The 24,340-nt window shown below is 33.5% G+C and overlaps 1 protein-coding gene across 2 annotated transcripts in view; it reads left to right on the forward strand.

The window, feature by feature from the left end:
• Positions 1 to 24,340, forward strand: part of LOC118186312 (protein tiptop-like) — a 331,058-nt gene that overhangs the window by 274,906 nt on the left and 31,812 nt on the right. Inside the window, exon 1 of one of the 2 annotated variants that reach the window (XM_035356397.2) lies at positions 23,328 to 23,749. The exons of the other annotated variant lie outside the window; for it this stretch is intronic. Coding sequence (XP_035212288.1) covers positions 23,641 to 23,749 — 109 coding nt within the window. The 5' untranslated portion in view covers positions 23,328 to 23,640. Of the gene's footprint in view, positions 1 to 23,327; positions 23,750 to 24,340 lie in introns of those variants that run through there. 2 annotated transcript variants of the gene reach the window in all.

Consider the following 24,340-nt stretch of genomic DNA (forward strand, 5'->3'; position numbering starts at 1 on the left):
TGTTTCGCTAGCAGAGTCATTAAATTCAAAAAAATGCCTTGACTAGGCCGAGGACACTTTGTGAGCAGACTGCTAGGGGTTTCATCAGACCCACGGAAAGAAAGACAGTTTTTTGAAAGGTACAATACAGCATCCATAACTATGTGCAGGATCTCTCTGCACTTTTCTTTCTCTGTGTGAATTAGTCGTTCAATGTCACGATCGATGCCTTGACACAATTTCAGTTGTTGTAGTCGAATTTTCTACTTAATCATGCACTCTCTGTGGATTTCAGATGCTTCTTGCTCAGTTAAACTTTCTGAAGCTTTTTTCCAATTAATGAATCCTCTAGTACACAATGCTGATGTAGTGGCAGTGGCATGTTTCTGGTAAATCTTACAGGGTGAACAAAAAATATATAACATTTTTAGGTTTAGAATATATAAGCCAAGATCTTTTAATCTTTTCACTATTTGCTAATGTTCTGTACCACAATGAAGAAGTCAAATGTCTGCCATCCCGTTCAGTGGACCTAAGGTCTATATTTTCTGGATGCTTTTTTGCTAATAATACAGCCTGACTGCTTAAGAAAGAACGTTGCTGATCGTTCATTTTTTCTGTGATTGGCCAACTTCCTGGGTCCGACAAATCAAAAGTTTTTAAGTCTTCTTTCGGCTGCCCACTCTCACCTAAATGAGAAGATTCTTTATACCCTAATTTCACGTCGTTCGTTTGAGGTCGATGAAGAAGGTTGTTCTCTCAGTTGCTGAAATGTAGTCTGTTTAAGGATGATAGATGAAGATTCTTCATCTTGGTTATGCAAATTGCAAGAAATATCAATATCCTTTAGAATCTCGACATCATTGGAAGTTGAGGCAGAGTTTGACGGTTCGTCTTTTCTGTGAAGCCATTTTTTTTCATTTTAGCTGCAATTTGTTTTCTCTGTTCGGTCCCGTCTTTTGCTCTTTTTCTATATTCTGCTCCTGAGAGTTATTTTCTAGACGCTCTCATGATTTTTTTGCTTTAAATAATATACTTAATAAGAAAATTAAAAATTGACGTAATTACACTCAACAGTCTTAGGGTTGCGCCTTAGGGCTCGCGGATGCGAGCGCTAACTAACTGATTGCGTCTCGCTAAATATAATGAAGAATACTGGAAGCAGGCACATTAAAAGAAAATGAGAGAACAAAAAACTCTCCAAACTTAAAAAAATATAAAAATAATAAATCCATTTTTAAAGCCTAAGTTGCCGACCGGCTGCAAAAAATCAAAATGCCTTACTTCATTTCTTAGAGGCATAGTCCACGTTGACGGTCTGCTGTATATTCTCGATGTTCATTAATCTAAATTATTTTATTGGTTCAGGATGGTACAAGGTTAATTTGTATTGGGCGTTAGGAAATAGTTACAATTTACAGTGCTTCTTCATTTACTTCCCAAGAGGCGTCTGTATGAAAATAAGGCGCCTCTATGCTATTGCTCCAAGGTTCTTTAATATACTATTGCTCTGTTTCTCATTTGAATATCACCGCTTAGAGAGAGAAAAACAGAGGGACTCTAAGCGTCACTTACAGGGACGAAAGACCAAGGCGTTTACGGAGTACCTTTGTAATAAAACTACAATTACCTCCTCATCATCGAAATGAAACATTTAACTAAATAATGAAAACAATGGCTAAAGAGACTGAGAGGAAGACCGTTAAGTGTTTAACAAAGATAAGTCCCCTGACGAAATAGGGTAGGACAGGGGTGGACCTAATGAGCTTATAAAGCGAAAAATGTTTTCCTCTCTCCTTAGGAACTCCAGGAAGTTTTCACACTCTCCATCTCACAAAACCTCCTCTTTCAAAAAACTAAGGGTTACATTTACTTTTACTTTTCGAAGCCAATAGCAGCCAAGAGGAAAAGAAACATAAGAGAAATATAATTGCAAATCACGATAACAAGTAAAAAATATCTAAAAAGCAGGTAATTACTTGAATAACAGTAATAAATACGAGAGCTAACTGCAAGAAATTTTCCCCAATACTTTGAGCTTGCCCTGATATTTCATGGATAAAGAACAAATGTATGTGAAGCATTTCATTCAAAATTCAGTGCGAATTTTTACCCATCCTAATAAGATGGGATGGTAACATAAACAAATTCTAATATACAGCAAAAAGAAATATATGATGCAAGTTTAAAAAGAAATGGATGAACAGGAGATTAAAAATTCTAAGAGATGAATATAAGACAGTTCGAAATTATTTGTTTAATTATGAACAGATTTCATATGTTCTTAATTATTAATTAAACGTGCATTATAAATTAAATGTATTTCATATTATATCGGTGAGAGAAGTGATTGGGAAACAAAATAAATATTTAAACATTTCTTAAAATATGGAATCTGTAAGAAAGTTAAGTAAATTCAACTTCAGTGATTAAAAATTGGAAAAGTAAATAACAGCTTACTATGACATACATTATAATAATATTTGTATGAATTTAGAACCGTTTAACAAACCGAATATTTAGATTTAATGAAAAGAATTTTGAAAATTAGATTAGAACTATTAACCTAAAATGGTGAATTTGAAAGTTAAGACCATTCCATTATTCAAGAAGATTCATTAATATTTATCTAGGGGAGAAAATAATTTAAACTGAACGACAAATTAATATTAGCATCTTCTCTTAAATCCGATATTTGATAGGTTGATTATATAAACATATATATATATATATATATATATAAAACATATCTATATATATAAATTTTATGTAGGTCATTAATTTATCTGGTTTACATATGTCAAAATTGATATATTAAACTTAAATACTACCCTCCAAAGTGAAATTAAAAGTGGACAAGTAATGTTAAAACTAAATACGAGAAAATTCAAACTAACTCAGTTATTCCGCTTCGTAAAATTATATCAGTAAATATGGATAATAATTTTAAGAAGCTCGATATAACTCAGTTTAATTTCAATTTACTCCTATTTAGTTTTTGACATTAATTGACCACTTTTTATTTCAAGAATTTAGAGAAAATATTTTAGTACATCAACTATCTCTGCAGCATTTGTCCAAGACTTTAACTACTTAAGTCTTATTTCACATATATATGATAACTACCGAAACTAACATATAGCAGCTAAGAGTTACGATTTGGAAATTTTCGAATTCCTGTGGAACATAAAAAAGTTCTGGCTCATTATTCTTTTAAGCATTAGAAAAATATACTATGAGTATAAAAGAAAGTAATTTTTACTTTAGCTCTTACTACATTTTCATGTAATATTTGCTCTGTATTTTCATTTAATATTTGCACAATTTTCACAATATCTGAAAAAGAAAATAGAGACTTATAGTCTCAATCAAATGTGTCCCGTTTATAAAGATAAATGACTTTTTATAGTAAGCAACTCTTCGGGTTCCTAGAAATAGGGGAAGCATAGCGCAGTTCGTAGCTTCTTTGTCTGTCACCCAAGTTGGCCATTGTTAGTTATCGGGGAGAACTGAAAGGGCTTCAATTAATTGCGGGAAGATGCTATACGACCGGGCAAGACCTTGAAGCGAGCCTGCGTAAAAGAGGCAATTATCCCCCGTGGCAAGGCAAGCGAACAGTACTGGAAATCAAGTGAGGTTGTTCAACACCCCATAGACCCCCTATATTTAGGGGGTATAGGGTTTGCAGAAACAGAAGTCTCGGAGACAGGGTCTTCTGACCTTGTCAGTGATGCCTGGAGTCCCTCTATTATCCTCTCTCGGGTTTTATCTTTAGAGTCATATTCGGCTGTACTTAGCTTTCTTTTAACTGTTCGTTCTATTAAAAGGTTTCTTTGTAATTACTTATAACACTTTCTTAAAAGGTTTTTTTAAACCTGGCTTTAAAACTACTAATGTTGTATTAAAATTAGAAAACATTCCAAATACGATCCAGAGCCACGCTTGAATTTGCCGCCCACAGAATTTGCCGCCCGGGGCAAAGACCCCGGCTTGCCCCCCTCTAGATCCGGCACTGATTTTACCTATATCTATCTATCTATCTATCTATCTATATATATATATATATATATATATATGTTGAATGATCTTAAATTCACTTAGTTCGAAAACAAATTTTTCTAATACTTGCCCAATAGCTGCAAAGTAAGATAATAATAATTAATTTACTAAAGAAATATTGATTATATTATCTCCTAATATAAATTTAGTAGAAGTATAAAAAAAGAGGGAACCCACATGTAGGAAGTTTGATTCCGAAAATTGTGTTTTAAAGTAACTTGAACGTAAATTATTAAAAATATTTTATGGGGACTTGAATTTAAATCATGAATAACAAAATTTCTTCTTGTTCAAAGAAACCGACTTCAGAGATCGTGGAGATGGAGCAATATCCTGGAGAAACTCTTTCGTCACTTACTGGAAATCCACACGACAAATTGAAGAGATTGAAACTTAAGCGAAGGAATAATAAAGGAAATACTTTAAAGTTTTGGGATGGATTGCATTTTAGCAAATGCATAACAGAAGAAAATAAAGGAAATTTAGACATCTTTCCCTTATTTGACAGGTTAGCGATCAGTATAATGATGAATGTAGAAATCTTCAAAATGGCGGCGAACCCAAGGCTTTGTAGACGGCACGGCACGTATATTTTGGTTGCGAAAAAACGCAAATAACGAGTTACGTATTTACGTTTTTGACATTTTGGCCTTGTGAATTTAATTGGCATATGATCTTGTGAATTTAAAATTAAATAAATACTTTATATGCTGGAAATTATATTAAAATGAACAGAAAAAAGGCTGATGTTTCGACCCCGCCCCCTCAAAATAAATTACGTTTGAAACGTATGCGGTTTTTTTTTTAATAAAAAGGTTTAAAAGAAAGGATTACAAGATTATTTAATTATAAAAATGCACTCGAGTGCTGTCTACGTAAGGCAACGGACGCCTTCGTGGAAGACTTTGTGAGGATATGTTAGGCAGGTTATTTGAAATGAAAAAGCACACGAGGATTATTTGCCTAAGAAGAGGAATGCCTTCGAAGAGGATTTGGAGGCAAATGGCTTGGATCCATGTTACGCATGGGGAAAACCATGAAAAACAACTATGCAGCCAGCACACCATGTATTAGCCTGGGTTTGAACTACCAGCATTCAGCGGACTTAACCTCTCGGCCACAGGTGCGGCATGAACGGATTTCAGGAACTGCGGAATACTGGTAAATTTATAAGATTGAAATTACAATTTAATAAGGAGAAAATTATAATTTATCACCTTTAATGTTAGCATTTATCACCTAGAATAGAAAATTAATAATGTTTTATGTTTAATTATAATTTTACCTTAATGATTATAACTTATCATTTCGAATCCATTAAGAAGTTTAAATGTAGAGTAATACAGTGATTTCGTTGTTGGTTGCTTGGAATGCGATAGTAAAACTGAGAGAGACATCACAAAAATTATTGTTCGACGGTTTCCGAAAACAAAATTTCGGCAAAATTACACCTATGTACAAAACTTCGCTGTCGAAAAGAAAACAGGACAAAACCTAAGAAATATAAAAACCCTTATACAACCTTGGAACACTGTCAATTTTTTTCCTTACAGTCCTCAAAACATGTTTATGTAGAATTTTGGAACTTCTTAGAATAGAATATTTTTGTCTTGCGATGTTTTGCTTTTTTTATCGTAGTATTTTACATAATGAAGTCTTGAAACTGCAGATATTCTTTGCCACCTTCCCCCCCCTCTAGCACGATGTTTCACGTGCCAATATGTTTTGTCACTACGAAGCAATTTTGAACAGCGATGTTTTCCGCTTGCGTTGTTTTCTCTGCAATGCTTCACATTACAGTTGGCATTTTCAGTTCGTAACAATTGTAATTCGCTGATTCTGAAATGATAAATCACGTTATTAATGAATTGTGGTGTGTGGTTTTGTTCTTCTCAATTCCGCTGAAAATAATATTTTCCAAGTATCCTTGTCTACCATCGTTCTTCGATTCGTCTTCGCTTCTGACGCCTTAATGTGTTATCTTTAACTTAACTGATCCAATAGATTATTAATTTTTTGAGTTTGGTTTTGAATTTATTGTGTTTTAGGGAAGCCAAGACAACGGGTGGATATTTCTTTTAATATCTGCTGGCTGGCTTAAGTTTTTTTTTTTTTTTTTTTTCTAGCATTGTCCGCTCCTAAGGAGTCTAGCATTGGCCACTCTTAGGATTTCTAAGGCTGAAAGTGGTGGCCATTCCATTCTGCAGGCATCAAATAGGCGGCCACCGTTACCTCCTATGGAGGGACAGACAATTTACATCCATGCCTTCTCTGGGATTCGAACCCGGACCCTTCGGTATCGCAGTCGGCTTCCCTAACCACTATACCGTCTAGGCGGCTTTTCTTTAAGCATGCTTTTAAAAATGCTATTGAAATATATTCATAAGAAAATTTGGTAAAATTTTCCACTGTGTAGTTTACTGATCGATTACTGGGCAAGTATTTGCAGTAAAGTATTTCAGAACTAGCTGTACAAAACCGAGGGCTATTGATGCCAATGCCTTTTAGAAAAACCGGTTCGTAGTTATGTTGTACAAGAGAAAAATCACGATGTATTTAAGTGGCCAAGCTGTCTTACCAAGGAATCGAGTCCGGGATGCATTTACCCAAATTCTACTTTGATGGACCCAGGGTCAGCGCTAAGTTTATTTCCACCCGGTTTAATCTTTACTGATCTTACATTTGGTTATCCGGTGCGTATTTAATTTCTAAAAAGTTTGCCCCCTATGAGTTCTAGTCTAAATTCTAAATATTTTGCCATCCATAAATTTTGTTGCTCTGTATTTCTTGGAATTCTAAAAATTTTGCCGCGCTTAAATTCTGCCGCCCGGTGTGGCTGCCCAGTTCCAGCGGCTCTGGATGGATCCATATTGTGTCGTTTTAGTTGCCGCTTGCCTAACTGAAATGATGGCTCCACCATTTAATTCTCACTGGAAATAACCACACTTTTCGCAACTATTTATCTAAAAATGCCTGAGGGGGATTTACCTCAGAGAAAAAGGTGCTAAAAATTTTGCTCTAATAACCCACTTTTATCTTTTGCAACTTTTCCAGCTCAGAAACTTTCCACTTCAACTTTTATTCTTCGGTTGATTATTCCTTTGATCATAGTAAAGAAAATGGAAGATAGATAAAATTAAAAAGGTAAGAAGATAAGATGTCTCCATCGAATGAAATATCTTCTCCACTGACAAGTCACTGCCAACTTTTGTGTTACGCAGTCCCAGTAAAAGAAACGAAACACAGGCTAGCGAACATTTCATCTCTCTTTTCCACTTAACTTTTAAAACACTCGCTCGCATGCAAATACGCAAACGTCATTCAAACATAATGAGAAAAAGATCCAAACGAACTGTTCTTTCTTTTTCCTAAAAAAAATAATAAAGTAAAATAATGTATGTTACAAACTCTTCAAAATAAAAGTGCACACATACGCCACCCTTTCCTCAACACTCCCTTCTCTACGAAGGAAAGGAAGAAGGGCTCGTCACTCAGACGAAGACAGACAGACGGACATGGACCCTAGAAGAGGAAGCGGAACCCAAACGAACGTCGGGAGTGCGAAAGGCTTCTCTATCCCTTTGTTTGGCGGTTCGCGGGATTGTCACTCGCAGACGATAAACCGAGGGAAAATGTCAAGTCCCCCTTTCCTTTTAAGATTTAATTATCGATCCGTAACGTCAAGGGTGTGTGGAACGGACAGACACGAAGCCCTGTTACACGGAGACAGGTAAAGCAGATAGTGCCTCCGTAACGAAGATTTCGATTAAGAAAAGTCTCAGGAAGAAGGGGTGTGGTATGGGAAGGCAGGGAAGGCAACAGCGCATTTCTCTGGAAAGAAATTGGGAGGGTCGGCTGCTAGAATGTTGTAAATTGGGAAGGTGATACTCTGGAGTGTCGCCTACTGTGTGTGTGTTGGGGATGAACTTAAACAGGAGAGCGCGGTGGGTGCCAGATTAGGCAGCTTACTGTTGAAGGAGGGATTTCTCTTCGGAAGAGGGAACATTCACAAATTATACATCCACTACCATTACCGTAATGCATGATTTTTGCCACCTGAGAGATCGATTATATTCCTATTTTAGCATACGAATTAATAATTGCTTTGAAACTGAATGTGCATTACTTGGTCTATTATTACCATGCTTCATCGTGATCCATCAAAATATAGTTTACCAAACCTTATTCATCCACAGGTGTATCGTGGGTTGGTTTTTCTGAAAAAAATATTTGACCGCATTTCACAACCTGCCGTCAGATGTTATAAAAGAACTTGTAGAGTTGAAGTTCTCTTTTGTTGATTCAGTTCGTTTTAATTTTTAGAAAACTTTACCGTAGTAACGTAGTTGGTTACCTTCACAAACGGAGTCTATACCTTCGAACTGACTACTATGTGCCTTCTGCCAAATCGTATAGTACAACTCCCAGGTATTCGTAACTATTTTTGACAGCTCGCTTGATTTGCATTGACAACTGACTTTGACTTGCATTGCCCAGTAAACTTTTTTTTCTTTTCTTTCAGAATCAAAATTGTTCAGATAAATGCCAAATAGTCTTGAAAATTTTGACCTAACTAGCTTTATGTTCTTGAATCTCTGCTGTATAATCAGCTCCCACAACTAAACAATTATTAAATGCTTTTTTAATAGACCAGATCGGATTTTAAAACGATTTTAAACATATGATTGGTATTTAAATTATTGTCGTTTAATTATGTCTTTTCATAATATAATTCACAAATAATTCTCTCGGTGAAGGCAGTTAGTAATGTTCTAATTCACATTTTGTCAGTGATTACTTGATTACTGACTAAGCTTTTCAGTTTATCCCACAGTTCCTTTTACACAGATGCATTTAATCGGAGATAATTTTCATGTGGAATTTCTGCATATGTAAAATAGAAATGGTTAAATAGATAGACGTTTATTTGAATACTATACTACTCATGATATCAGTTTATCATACTTCGAATTTGGATTTTAATTTCAATATCATTTCTACTTCCTTGAGAATTACATGTCAGGAAAAAGTTAAACTTACATGTAAACATTCATACATGGCATATAAATTTCTTTCTCATCATATCTAACAAAAAAAATATAACAAAGTAGCTTAATCATATCTAGTTCTCTATATTATTCCCGCAAGTGTCTTGGGGCAAAGCATTTCAATTACCTTTTGAGGCCGATACCATTTCTTGTGTAATTTCCGCTTTAACTTGAATCCGTCTATTAGCGGCGAATTTTTCCTGATGATATAATTTTTTTCTCTGCATTCTGACCTCTCATTACCTGAGAAGATTTTTAGAGGGTTAAGCTTCTGCCCTCCTACCCCCTTGAGGTTGCGGCTCTTGAATGCCATCTTAGTGTTGCCTAATCCCTTTATTAACCGGTTTTCTTTTAGTTTACCACCAACGATGTAAACGGTAATAGTCGTCATGTATCCTGCGATTAAAACTCTTATAAATAAAGATGGGCGGAAAGGTTTTAAGGCGATTTGTTGCAGACTTGAAAGGAAGTATACTTACCCCTTTGAAATTGTCTTTTTTCCCCCCATTGTGGGGAGGGAGATTTTCTGGTTTAGTTATCTATGGACAACGCCTGAGGAAGAGCTGAGTTTCGCCACTTGGCGACATTGCCGGTCCAGGAAGAGCATGGCGCCAAGGCCGCTGACTCACCTTTTTGAATTGAGTGCAGGGTGGTGAGAAAAGTGAAGTCGCCCACGGAAATGAGGGCTTGATAAATGATCCCGAAGACGACGACGAACACAACATGGGAGGGTGACCCCTTGCTCAGCAGCTTTGCTGAACATGCAACAATTGAGTGGCTTACGCTCTTCTCCCGTTTATTTATTTCCGAGCGTTGACGAAGAGAAGTTTAAAAATCTCTCAGCTTTGGCGCGAATAAGCAGGCGACAGTTTTAAGAATTTAGGTGACTGGTTTTTGCAGATTGGAATTTTTACTGAAATTTATTGAATTCCTTTGATGAAAAACATGCAGTTTCTAAATATGACCTTCAGCCCATGAAAGCAATTTAATTTTAGCAAAAAATATTAAAAAATTGTTACTCTCAGATTGTTTTGCACTGTATATAATAGCTGTACGTAGAACAAATGACTTAAGATAAAATATATATTATATTTTAAGTATGACTTTTTAATGGTTGATCGCTAAATTGTCTTTCCTCGTAAATGCCCGTCTATGAAAGCTATTTTTATCGATTAAATTTACAGTTTAGTTATTTGAATACAGCAAAGCATATGAGGGCTGTCTTTGATGGGGGAAAATTAACTGAATTGGTATGTATAGCGCGCATGAAGGAACATTAAATGTTCACATCATTTAAATTTAGCTAGTCGTATTAATGCAATGATGCTTGACGAAGGTGAAAAAAGTGAGGCACTTAAGTAAAAAATTATAAAAAAATTTAGATAAGAGGTAAAATTAAAGTATAGCAAACTGAATGCTTATGTAAAAGCGATAAATATATTTAGGTGCTGCAATTTTGGGATTTATTTCAGGGGTAAAATAAAAGACACTGAACTTCTAATAATTTTTAATATTAATGTGAAATAATGTATAACCACCCTTCTTAATATATCCACGGAAAGAACAATTATTAGGAATCACGAACACTTTGATATCAAATTTCGACAAAAAATGACACGGTTTTAAAATTTGGAAAACCATCTCATCAGCTTTTTGATGAGAACCTTCGTTTATGTTGGTTGAGATATCAGTTGATCATGTATTATATAACGGGCTGCGAATATTTGAACCTTTGTATAAAATACATTTAGGATAGATACAATTGACTCGCCTATTGACGAGATTTCAATATATGTTTTCTCTCCGTTAAATTTTGTTGTAAATCGACTATGCAAGAACAGTTTTATTGCGTGCTATTTTTTTTTTTTTTTTTCTTTTGAACAAAAAAAGAACAGATGTTATTAGTTTAGCGTTCGTTATGCATCGTAGCCTTTGGTTAATAAGTGAATTTAAAGCTAAATTACCCGAATTAGTACGAAAAAAAAAAAAAAAAAAGACTCATAATCACCCAAATAAATAGAATTAAGAACTTTAATATTTTGTTAAAGGGTACCTGTTTGTTAAAGATTCACCTGTATGGTTTAAAATTGAAAGTCTGTGTCCTGTAAACCGTTTTTTAATCTTATGAGCTGTGGGTGCTTAGTTTACTAATATTGAGCTATACGATAGGTGATACTATATGTTTGCTATACTATGAGCTTCATTGATGGAATGGTGTTATACATCCAAGTGCCTGGGTTACAGCGCTCTGCTCCATATCGAATAAAATTAGCTCTCGCGAAAACAATTTCAAAATAACTTGATACTGTTGTCTAAGTTGTGCAGGGAAAAAAAAAAAAAAAAAATTGAAGAGTAGAAGAAACATATTTTGATAAAGAAAGATCTAGTTGCACCACATGTGATATTAATAAGTAAATTCAAACTGTCAAGCTGGCGATTTAATGCTGAAACAAAACATTAGTAATAACTTGAGGTAAGTGCAATCTTTTGGCATTCGTAGTTTAATGAAAAACTTTTTCCATGTAAAATCACTACATACAGTAAAATACGTAAACCGAAGACTATCACAGTTTGAAAATACAGAGACGTAATATTCTGCATATCGACAAAATAAACAAAGTATAAAGTTAGATACATAGCACAATTAAGGAATTTGGGTATTTTTTTTAAAGATGGCCTCTGGCTTTTTACTATTCGTAGGGACTTTATGATAACTGCAAATCTTTGATAACAGAATTATTAATTTTTCTCTGGTTGTTCTAAGAGGTACGAGCCAGATGGTGACAATGCGCCGATAATTTGACTATTTTCAGCTCTTCGTGAATGCGATTGTTTCTAACATATCAAAAGCAACTTGAATTCTGCCTCAGAACTGAGGTCTAGGCAGTTTGCAGTTGTTTCCTATTCGTTTTGCGTGAATAACCTAGACTGTACAGGCAGTATGAGCTGCGGGTACAAATTACTGTATTATAAAGAAGATCAAGAACATATACATATAACACTATATGTGGATGGAGAAGATTATATCATATGACAGGGCGCGTACGTATATTTCCTGTAGTTCAGATGCCTTAAACATATATAATAAGAAAAGCATCTTATCCCAAGACAAATAAGCATCTTTGTGCGTTGTCACAAGCCGAATGAGCATAATCTTATTAGCATATGAGGATGTTTACTTCACTTCGGTAGATAATGATATACCAGGCATCAAAGAACTGAAGCAATTATGAGCTTGGAACCTTTTATTTCGCAATCGCGCATTCCAATTTTGTGAACAAACAAAAAGCGATCGAAGCTTTTTTATTTTTTTTCCTTCTTGCGAAATCGGAGCCCCTGCAACCCTAGGTGGCTAGGTCACGAATGCAAGCTCAAGAAGCCATTGATTTGGGCCATAAAATCTTGATGGCCGAAATCCCCCCTATCTTTCGGCGAGGGCCCAAATGAGGCACGTACGGTGGGGCGGCCGTTCTTACAAATGGACAATTCGTGAGTTGCGCCACCCTTGTCCTGCTTGCTTGCACAGACCATTGAGTTTGGGGTGGATCCACAAAAATGTCTCAATGTCTTTTTCCTAGGTTCCGGTTGGCCGGAAGCTTTCGAAAAGCAGAGATTTTCAGATCTTGGTCTTTTTTAACGGTTGGAAAAGGATAAGGATGCAAATTAAAAATAAACCGAGTACGATAACTGGATATATATATATTTTTTAAATTTCCAGCAAGCAGACATACATTAAAGTTATCATTAATTGTTCTAGATGTTACAGAATTAAGATATTGTATTTTATTCTAGACTCAGCATACTGTGAGTGTAGAAAATTCTCGTACGCCGATAATTATGCTTAAGCCTCTGAACATTTGTAAAGTTAAATTTTGCAACGAATAATCAAATTGAATAAATAATATTGATAACTTTTTTATAAATGCCTAGTTAGAATAGTTTTTGCTGACTGAGGAGAAAATTTTGTATGTTATATGCTAGTCCGAATTTCTAATTTAAGGCTTTTTTTTTTTTTTTTTTTCGTGAATCGGGAAAAAAAGTTCTTCCGTTTTTAAGAACTGGACTTTAAATTGGATGTTGTTGTTGTTGTTCTTACATATTCTCACTTGTCTGATGTAGTCAGCCCAAGTCTACGAAATTCCTCGTGGCAAGGAGCGCTAGATTACGCCTCCCGTTGGCAACAGCCTTGAGCACCTTACAGGTGACAGTGCGATTTATCTCAGTTACGCCCCCAATTTTGATGGAGAGCATCCCGAGGGGACGGGTCCGAGGGTCTCCCACCCTTCTGTCCTTCCACGAAACCACATGAGAGAAAGGACTTTCGGCTCGCCGCATATTTAGAGTGCCGCCATACCGCACCGTATACATTTACAAATATCCATGCCTTCTCCGGGATTCGAACCCGAGCCTTTCGACACGGCAGTCAGCGATGCTAGCCACTATACCGGTTGGGCGGCGGACTTAGATTGGGCTGGACTAAATTGAACTAGACTGAATTGGAACTGGACTTAATTTCTTAGAACTGGACTTTTAAGTATCAATTTAAACTTTAGCTTTCTTAATGTTATCAATTAAGATTAAATTCCGCCTTCAGGAGCCCTCATAAACCCATATAAGCCTGCAATATCCTTAATTTTTGACAGTAGAAAGTAAAGATTTTGGACGCACAAACTGTGTTTCATTTTCTTTGAATTTTGCCATACGATCATTTTCTCTTTTTAGAATGGAGAGGGGATCTTTTCAGAAGTCTTAGGTTTTACTGTAGTATTTCTTCATGTTAGTTAATCGTAACGTCGAATCCTACCGATCTATTTCGTTTATGCGACAGGACCACGAAAACAATATTGTTTCCACGCATTTTGATCTGTAATATGAACACAAGCCTGTGTCCCTTAAAAAATGCTCCACGAAGGCATCTCTTTCCATCGGCAGATAATCCTAATGCGGTTTTCCGTAATATAATGATACCCTCAGTCCATGCAATTTAAACTCTAGTTACAGGTGCGGCTGTTCCACCAACTCCCAGTTTACCTGCAAAGTGAAAGAATTTTGTTCTTCCATTTTTTGTCAGCATCCGCAAGAGATTTTGTCTATCTTTTATCTCAGGACACGCAGACGATCATAAGAAATTGAATTTTTCAGTTTTTGAATGATTTTTACGTATTCTAATAATTCCTAACACGGTTTTATATAATCTCGGAGTCGAAACTGAAATTTGATTAAAAAATTTATCTGCTTCATGAGGGGGGGGGGAACACCTCCTCTAATTTGTGATCCATTTTTAATAATTAATTTATCTGCATTAGATCTGATTGGAGTCCTTGCAGTTTCTCTGTCACTGTAGGAAGAATTCTTGGCGTCCCTTTCCCTGGTTTACAATTTTCGAAAGCTATGACATATTCAACAATTTTCATATACGATGCAGTTTTATTATAACTAACATACTGAAAACAATTTTATTCACAAATCAGCGTTTTATGAAAATCATTTGCTGTAGGTAGTTTTATGAAAATCATTTGCTGTAGAACTGTAGGTACATACAATAAGGTGAATTTGGTACTCAGATCGATAACCGGGTATAAAATCTGTGGCACATATTTGAGTAATTATTTGTTGATTATAATTCTTCAAAAATGTATTTCATTAAAATGGTACATATTTTTATGTCTGTAGTTACAGGAGACCTATCTCCTGCAAGTGATTATCTATATAAATGAACGAGTTAATGCAAATAGGTAATTTTTCTTGGAGCATGGCAATTATACTAATTAAACAATATACTAATTAAACATTCTCAGAATTATTTTCTGTTATAAGACAAAACGCGCCAAACTATTTTCTGCGAAAAGATGTAGGTGCCAACATTGTCTATTGGTCATCTTTAAATTAAAGGTGTCATTTTTATTTCTTAATACATAGTTCTTTTCAAAGTAAGCATGGCTAATATAAATTTTTCGAGTCATTCTGTTTCATTTTTTTTTTTTTTTTTTTTTTTTTTTTTTTTGTTTATTTAAATAGCTAACTTAAGAGATGTATAGCAAAATTTTCGAAATGAACTGATAACAAAATCAAAAGAAATCGAAATGAACTGATAACAAAAGTTTTTTTTTAGGTCCAAAGGGGCAATTTGCCCAGACGGGCTATTAATTTCGTTTTGCCATTTTGCGTCGAATCACTATAAACGGCTGTATCACTTTTCAAATTGTTGCCACCGAATATTATCACTTTGCATTATGTTTAAAGAAATTAAATAATGAAGAATCTGCATGAATTTATGCATGTTTCTCGCACAGGGAAAAAAAACGACGGTACATAGAGCCATCAAATTTTGATAGCCCCCCACACGAATATGGCACCTGGAAGCCCGAATCTTGAATTTCGAATTTGTTTTATTATCTATTTCATATTTTTTAAACGTTAACGAATTTTTTTTTATTAAAAAACTCAACTTTTTCAATGCGAGCAGGGGCAATAGGCTGTGCGGAAAAAATATTTTTACCTTCAGCGCACGAATCTGTCTATCAGAAATTCTAAAGATAGGCTGTTTTTTAAATATTTTTACGAGAGATGTTTTCGAAACGAGTACGTATGTGTAAATGGGGAGAAATAAATATCTGAAAGGTTTCAGATTTTAAATTACGTCCAAAGGGACTTTTTTTTTAACGTTTTGTGTGTTACCTTCATTTATTAAATATCATGTTTTACGTTCTCAAGCTATAAAATTCAGTTCAACAGCAATATCGCAAATTAATTTTAAAATGAGCCTATCTTTAGAATTTCCGATACACCATCTCACGCGCTGGAGATAAAAAGGTTTTTAGGTAGGTAGATTAGATAGATTGTTGTCATTGCTCGCTTTTAAATCGCCGAGTTTGTTACTCAAAAATTCGTTAAAGTTTTACAAAATATGAAATCGATAACAAAACATATTCCAAATTTAAATTAGGGCTTCCACACACCCATATTCTATGGAAGATAATGTTATTCAAATTTTGATAGTTCTACGTACCATTGTTTTAACACAATGCGAGAAACATACATTCATTTATGCGGATTCTTCATTATTTCATTTCTTTAAATATAATTCAAAGCAATATTATATGGTGGCAACGATTTGGAAACTGATACAGCCTTTTAAAGTTTTCGATGCAAAATGCCAAAACGAAATTAATAGTCCTTCAGGGCGAATTGCCCCTTTGGACTAAAAAACTTTAAACAGATGCTATAAGTTTAGAATTATATTAACGCGTAGAGGCAAAAATGTTCAATATGTGTATCTTAGTTGGTCTTCAGGCAGTGCAGTGTAATGATGATCGTCGCTTCATTCGAAGTTAATCATAGATATTCTTTATGTTCTAACGCAAAGGTTTAGAATTATTAGTTTTCCGAAACTGATAAACAGTAAAAATAAATTGTGTCTCTCCCGGGATTCGAACCCTGGATCTTCGAATATTAACAGGACGTCCTAACCACTTACTCTACGTAAGCACACATGGAGAAAGGCAATAATTCTTTAGGAATGGAGCGTCGTTGGTTTATACAGGTAAAGTTTAAATTTTACAGCACAATTTAAAAGTGTAATTTCTGAATTAATTGCGTTACGAGATTATTAAAAACCCACTGAATACTGAATACTGAATACAGCCTTTTAAAAATTGCTTACTTATTTTTGAATTGCTTTCCATATTTCCTCTTACTTTTAATGTTTCAAAAATTATGTCAAATAATTGAAAAACTGCCAGACGTTTTGTGCACAGATTTTTTTTTTTTTTAAGTTATATAATGGATACTTTAATTTCATATCATTTTACTTCCCTGAGTTTTTTGTAAATGTCATAACCGCAACTAGGATAAGAGAAGTGTGTTGTAAATTAGCACATTACACTATTTTTTCACTCATCGTAGTGTCAACTTGCGAGAAATATGTTTCCAATAAAAAATTATGCTTTTTTTTTCCTTTGCTGGTTACGCCAAGCAACGATTAAAGCTGGTCATGCGTAACTCCTATTGTGTAAGTCAGCTCAAACTTATGTAACATCTTCGTTTTCTTGTCACCTCGGATTAAAATTTCTGCATGAAACCATGTATTCAGCATGGACAGACCGACAATTTCTATATGAAAAATTCAGTTTTTTTACGGCACCGAAAAGTTACTTTTTTCCAATTTTTTCCCGTTCCTGTAAACATACACCGTATGTGCAGCTAACCGTAGAGTTAGCTGTGAAAATATTAGAGCATTTTTCGTCCATGTTATATTCGAAAATACATATTTTAGGTTTGCTTATACGTATCCTTTATAGTTTGTTTCTAAAACACGTGTTATTAGAAAGTGTCGGGTGTATGATTTTAGAGAATGAAGACAAATCGTAACGCTTCACTTGATATATGTATTTTTGAAGTAAATTTCTTTTTTATTCCTGTAAAAATTTATGTTTCGTTCAGTGATATATGCTTAGTATTTTCTTTGTGTGGGTATCAGAACAGTTTGATTTCAATGAATGTCAACGTGTGCTTATTATTATATTCAGTGGTGTCAAGTTCAGTTTAATAGGAAAATTATGAGCGTAGAATTTGGATGAAAAAAGTATTATTTATAATAAAAAAAAGTGTTGCCAGTCGTGCGTTAAAAATAGCGAAAAAAAATAAAGAATAAAGTGGTAAAAAAAAATTAACACAATGTTAAGGATTCGAATGCGTTACATCGCTTTGATTTTTTTTTTTTTTTTTTTTAATATCTCATTTTCCCTTGGCAAATAATTGCTCTTATGATTAATTTCAAACATATTATAATTCATGTACATACGAGTGAATGTTGTATGACATGTTTGCTAAGAAAGCAAACAGTTTAATCGATATAAATTTTAAGATAAAAATTAAAATACTTTTAAAGCTTCTCAGAACGGTGTAAGATGTACTCTTAATTAAATTCTCAAGTCATAAAATAAACTAATTACAGTAGTTGGTACTTTTTGACAGTTGATTAAACATAATCATATTAAAAACTGTTTTGAAGGAACATCAGAGAAATAATTAATTCTCCGAATCATTATTTCATTCTTTCATAATTATCGTTTAGTGTTTTTAAAGCGGCATATTTTAGCCTGACTTTCCTTTTTCACAAAAAGTAAAAATAAATATTTTTAAGTGAGCTCTAAAATAAAGAAAATGCTCTCGTTTTAATTGAGCGCTTGGGATATATTTTGTCTTGTTAGTATATTTTAAATAGAGTTTTTTGCGCATAGTAGAAAATGATTAAAAGAAAACAAGATATTTGTATTAAAATGCTTGAGATATAATAGTAATGTAATTATGCAGAGAGGTGACTCACAGTTCAAAGATTATACATTTTGCGACGATCATTCTTTATTTTAAATATTAATTAAATTCATATGATACCCTCCACAAGAAATTCGTATGCCGAATTCATGAGAAACTATAACTGTTAAGAAGCTATTTATCTATTACGAAATTATAACTATTCATACGAAACTATTTATGTGAAATTCAGAAGAAACTAAAAATATTCTATTCATAAGAAACTATTTATTTAATACGAAACTATAACTATTTATATGAAGCTATTTATGTATTACAAAATTGTAACTATTCATGTGAAACAATTTACCTATTACTAAACTATGTATTAGTATTAATTAAATTCATATGAGACTACTTATTTATTAAATTAATTGTTACTATATTTTTATTAAACTATTTATTTTATATGAAGAATATTCTTGGCTTATGAATACTCAATATCTTCTTATCTAAAAATTTCTAGAGCTTTAAAATTCTGGGTGTTTCTCACATGTAGCAATTTTTTCTTCCCTCAAAATCCAACTCAACACACGCAGTGTTAAGAAAGATTTTTAAATTAATGTGTAAGAAAATAGGATCGCAAATTTTAACATCGCACCAGATGATTTGTTAAGGTTTTTCTATGCTCTCTTTGAGCATCGCAGGTTACCAATCTGCTCTTTTAGACTCACTCCGACTAATACAATTTTATTTTTAAGTTTTATTATTAAGCATCGCTTTCTTCGCACTTACGCCACAGAAAATTCAACAGCAAAACCACAAAATATTTAAAAACAAGATATTTTTGGTATTCCTGTTAAATGTTAGGAGTTACAGTACAATTTTTTATATTCGTTATGTTATTTCTTTAAAAACTAGTCTTTCGAGCAGGCAGCCGCCTAAAAGAGTTATCATAAAATATATAGAGAGTGATTTTAATTAGTCCAGCTTGTTTCGTTTCATAAAAATATTAAATATTTCTAATTAGACATCTCACGATTTAAATGCATTTTTATATCCACCAATCAGATTAAAAAGTAGAAAAAATATTTTTTCAGGACTGCGCCTGTTGCTCTTTGATCACTTCGTTTCCTACTCAGTAACAGTTGAAAGTTAAATATTTTAGGCTTTCCTGAATGGCAACACGTTGGAGCGTGGAGATAACAAGTATATTGTTTGATGCAATGGCAACACAATGTTTTCTGTGTAACCTAATTTGTGGATTAAAGTTGAAAGATAAGTATCTCACATTTTGCGAAATGGCAACAGTTTGGTTCGCTGGAGATAAAATTGTTTTACTTCGAACAGAGTTGCCGCTTTTCACTTTCAATGTGCTGAGTTTATTGAACAAAAATTCGTTGGATTCGTGCAAAATATGAAATAAATCAAAAACCAATACGAAATTAGTGCTTCGCAGTCCCTATGTTTGGGTGGAGGACTACGTGTATGAAAAATTCGGTGGCTCTAAGGTGCCGTCATTTTCCCGTAAATGCCAGGAACATACATACCATACGTACAGATTCTTCATTATTTAATTTCTTTTTCAAATAATATATAACATGTGGTGGCAACAATTTGAAAACCTATGGGAACACAAAAGTAATACAATCAAAAAGTGGAGACTAAACTCACCTCTGGTGGTAAAAAGTTGCAACAAATCAAGTCTACCTTTACAATTTCAAACGTTCTTTATTTTCTGATGAGAAGAGTGGAAAAAGTTAGCTGATATTTCTTTTTTCTTTTTTATTAAGACTTTTTTCGGAGTTTGCGGCACACCTTTCTTTATTAATATGGTAGCTTATATTGTTTTTTCAATTCGCACAAACTGACCTAAGAAAGCGCCTTGCGAATAATACTTTTTTTTATGAATTGTATATTATATTAAATTTCGACGTTGAAGTTAATTATATTAAAAACATCTCTGTAATTCGTAAATTAAACAAAATATGACAGGAAAAATAAATAATAAAATAGTAACCAATGTAGACTACACATTGATTACTGTTAAGAAATTTTAGCCCAAAAGACTAGTAACCCTTCTGGGCTCGATACAGCTATCTCTCTGTTTTTTTTTTTTTTTTTTTCCCTTTTTTAAAGCCCAAAGGAGCAATTTTCCCAGAAGGGCTATTATTTTCATTTTGGCATTTTGCGTCGGTTCACTATAAACAACGAATCACTTTATAAATTGTTACCAGAGCCCAGTATTATATTTAAAATAATTAAATGATGAAGAATCTGCATACATATATGCATGTTTTTCGCACTGTGATAAAACAACGGTACTTAGAGGCATCAAGTTTTGAATAACGAATATGGGCTACTGGAAGCCATAACTTGGAATTTGTTTTATGATCTATTTCATATTTTGTAGAGCATTTATGAGTTTTTGATTAAGAAACTCGACGATTTCAAAGCGAGCAATGACAACACTACAGGGGGGGGGGGAATCTCTAGCACAAAAGTGTGTTTCGGAAACTCTAAAGATATGCTCTATTAAATATTTTATGATATTACTGTTGAATTAAATTTCATGGCTTAAGTGCGAATAACATGATTTTTGATAAATAAAGGAAGGTTACACACGAAACGTTAAAAAAAGTTTCTTTGGGCTTAATATAAAATCTGAAGGCTTTGATTTCTTTTTTTTTTTTTTTTTTTTTTTAAATTGCAATGATTTCAAAACTCATGAACATAGCTTACTTGTGAAAGCAAATTGTTAGAAATTTAAGGAAACGCTATCATTATTTTACGTTTAAAAATTAAATAAATAAAATTTAAATTACTATGCTGTATTTTAAAAGCATGTTGCTCTTCTTACCAAAATTTTATTTTAAAAATTTATATTCTTATTTTCAATTATTTTAATTATTGAAATTGAACAGCTTTGAAAAAATGCCGTTTAATAAAAAGAAGATGTCATTAAAGATATTACCGCAACATATCACACTATCTTCAAAATCTTATTCCCTGCCCTTTGCCTACCAGACAGTTTCCCTTAGAAAATCCTTCACGAAGGCGTGCATGCAGTAGCTGTAATTCACGGTGATTGGATACATCCAATAAAATTCTTCATTATGCACATTCCGTTTTTTTCCTCGTGAAATAAAATTTTTATAAAATTAATTGCTCTATGACCCCCCCTCCAAAGTTACATTATCGTTTACAGCACATATAAAAAAGGATAAGGAAATTAATGTGTCCTAGGAGTAACTTGAGAGAAGTTGTTTGATATTTTCCGATGTTTATCTTCCGATATCAGGTTACTCTTAGATATACTTACAATAAATGCGACCGATAACGAAGAAATAAAGCTCTCAAAATTTTAAAGTAATATTATCATTTAAATTATTATATTCAGTTTTTTTTTTTTTTTTCATTTTAAGGAAAATCATTTTATACTCCTGTATTTTTTTTTTTTTTTTTTTCCTCTTGCTTCTTTTCGAATTTATTGTACAGATCCAGCAGTTTTCTGTTTGAAAATCATTGTTGTTTGACAACTAAATAAATTGTGTAATAAAATTACGGGAGTAAATTATTGTTTACTTCCTATAATTACCCATTGTTATAATAAAATCCACTGAATAAAACACTGTTGCTTCCTGAGAATTATATACACATGAACATGAATGTCCAGTTTATTGACCAACAATGAGCTTTCCTTGTTTTTTTATCTGTGAGTCTCCCCTCCTACTTTCTTTCGTCTGATCGATAATCGGCCAATAATGGGGGTGTTCGAATTCGAACAGGTCCTGTTAAAAGGACAGCACTGCAATTGGCCAGCCGTTTGCTACCCCGTTGGCCAATGGCGACCGAACGCCTACTCTTCAGGACCCACGTTGGTGACCTACCGCGCGTGGCGGTGACGTCACTTGGCAGATGAGGTTACTAGCGTTGGCGAAAACTCGGAAATGCTTTTATTTTTATTACTTCACGCCAAGTATGTCGCGAAAGAATCATTTTATAAACAAAAGCATGGAGCTAGTGTACTTACGGAAAACTTTGAAAAGAAATTATATTATTTAATATAATTCAATTTTTTTATTAAAAACGAACTAATTGTATGTAATGTTTAATTTGTCATTCGTTTGAAAACTATAAGGAGGAGGAGAAAAAATGTGCTGCGATCTTCTCGCTTTTGAAACGGTAAATATGCATAATTTATTCAAAAATTAAGTAAACTTAAATTTACGCATAACATCAATTTTCAAATGGTAATATATAAGGAAGCATGTCATCTATATTGAATCTTGTAAAACACTAAGAGTAGTCAAATTATTAGTTTAATGGGCATAATTATGTAATTATTTATTTAACACATTAATTATTCCATGAAATTAATTTGTGCTTGAATAACATAATTAAATTTTTAATTAATTACTAATAAAACTTTAAATAAAATAATGTAACAAATGATATAAAAATATTTAATTACTTAGAATAAAAATATATGAAGCAATAAAATATGTAGTATTAATTTAATTTATTTCAGTTTAATAAACGGATTTGTAGATATATATTGTACAGTAAAAATATTTTGCAAAATCATTATTCGGATGAAAGTTTTATCATATTTTTCAAAAACAATGCTTAATTTTTCTCATATGTTTAGTTTTTAATGTATAATATTGAATTATTTCCATTTCTACGAATTTCTGCAACAATTTTAATTATTTATATACTCAATATTTAGCGAATAATCTGTGATACAATTATAACTATCTTAAAAGTAATAAAAATAAATGAAAAATATTATTTTACTCATTAAACGGTTAGTGAGAAGAGAAAAAATAAATACAAAATTTAAAATGAAAAATGACTTATGGCGCCAAATAAGCGAAAAGACGCCAAATCATATAACTACTATGGCAACCCGTGGCGAGTGTTAACTCCCGCGAGGTCGCCGGGAACGACCCGAACGTCGCGATGATTCCCGACCGTCCGTAGTTGCAGCCAGACCAGCGACTAACATCACTGTGCCATGTGCCAGTAACGTCTACCGCAATTCCGATCCTTCGCACGCCGCGAGCTTCCGATATCTGTGCCGCTAGCATTTGGCGACGTCGTCGCTGCCTAGGCCTAGCTATTATCTCTCTGGATTTATATACTTAAGCATTAAAACTCTTTGTCATCTGTGTTTGTGACTGACGAAAGAAGTTCCTCGTGTTTATTAGCAAGTGGTTTCTAATAACCATGAAGTGATGCGTGTGTAATTTAATGAAGTGCGTGCCACCAGAGGGCGTTGTCCGTCAATGCCCCAATGAAACTGTCAGTCAAACTGCGACCGACAGTTGAAGGTCGATCGTCTGAAATTTCTCGTTTGCTCTCCCCTCCTCTACCGCTGTTCGAAGGAAGATGTTTTCTTAGAGGTGAGATATTCTTATGGTTGTTATATTTTTTGCCTGGTAAATAGCGCAGTAGCATGCTTTCGGATTTATTAGCTGTTTTCCCAGATATACTTCCTTTATTTACTTTTCGTTATTGTAAACAAATAACTTTTCCCTACCGAGTTCATTAACTACCAAGTATATATAAGTTTGTTTTTAACCCGCGTATTAGATCGCAATTATTTACTTCTTTTATCTTCAAGAACTAGATTTTTCTCATAAAATTTTGAGGGAAAAAGCTTTTCAACGTTATTTTATTTGCTGTGTACGCGAGTTGAGTTTTTACTTAAATTTGATTGATTTAACGCTTTCAAGGGAGGGAAAATCCAATTCCTTCGCGGTTTATGTTGATGTAACTCGACTCAGTAACTTTAAAAAACAGTTCTCTTAAATTTAAATCTGAAATGACATTTCTATTTAAAAATTAAATTTTATGTTAAAAGAATATTTCCATCCAAAATATTTCTAGAATTCGTGTTTGTTACAAAATTTCCACTATTTTTGGTCATATAATTTTAATTTTGAAATTATAAAGTGGCAATACTGAGTTCTTTTCTGGCAGTATACTATGTT

This window comes from Stegodyphus dumicola, chromosome 1, assembly GCF_044657685.1.
Source record: "Stegodyphus dumicola isolate Sdum_Otavi_A_Nest chromosome 1, ASM4465768v1".
In the NCBI taxonomy this organism is placed as follows: domain Eukaryota; kingdom Metazoa; phylum Arthropoda; class Arachnida; order Araneae; family Eresidae; genus Stegodyphus; species Stegodyphus dumicola.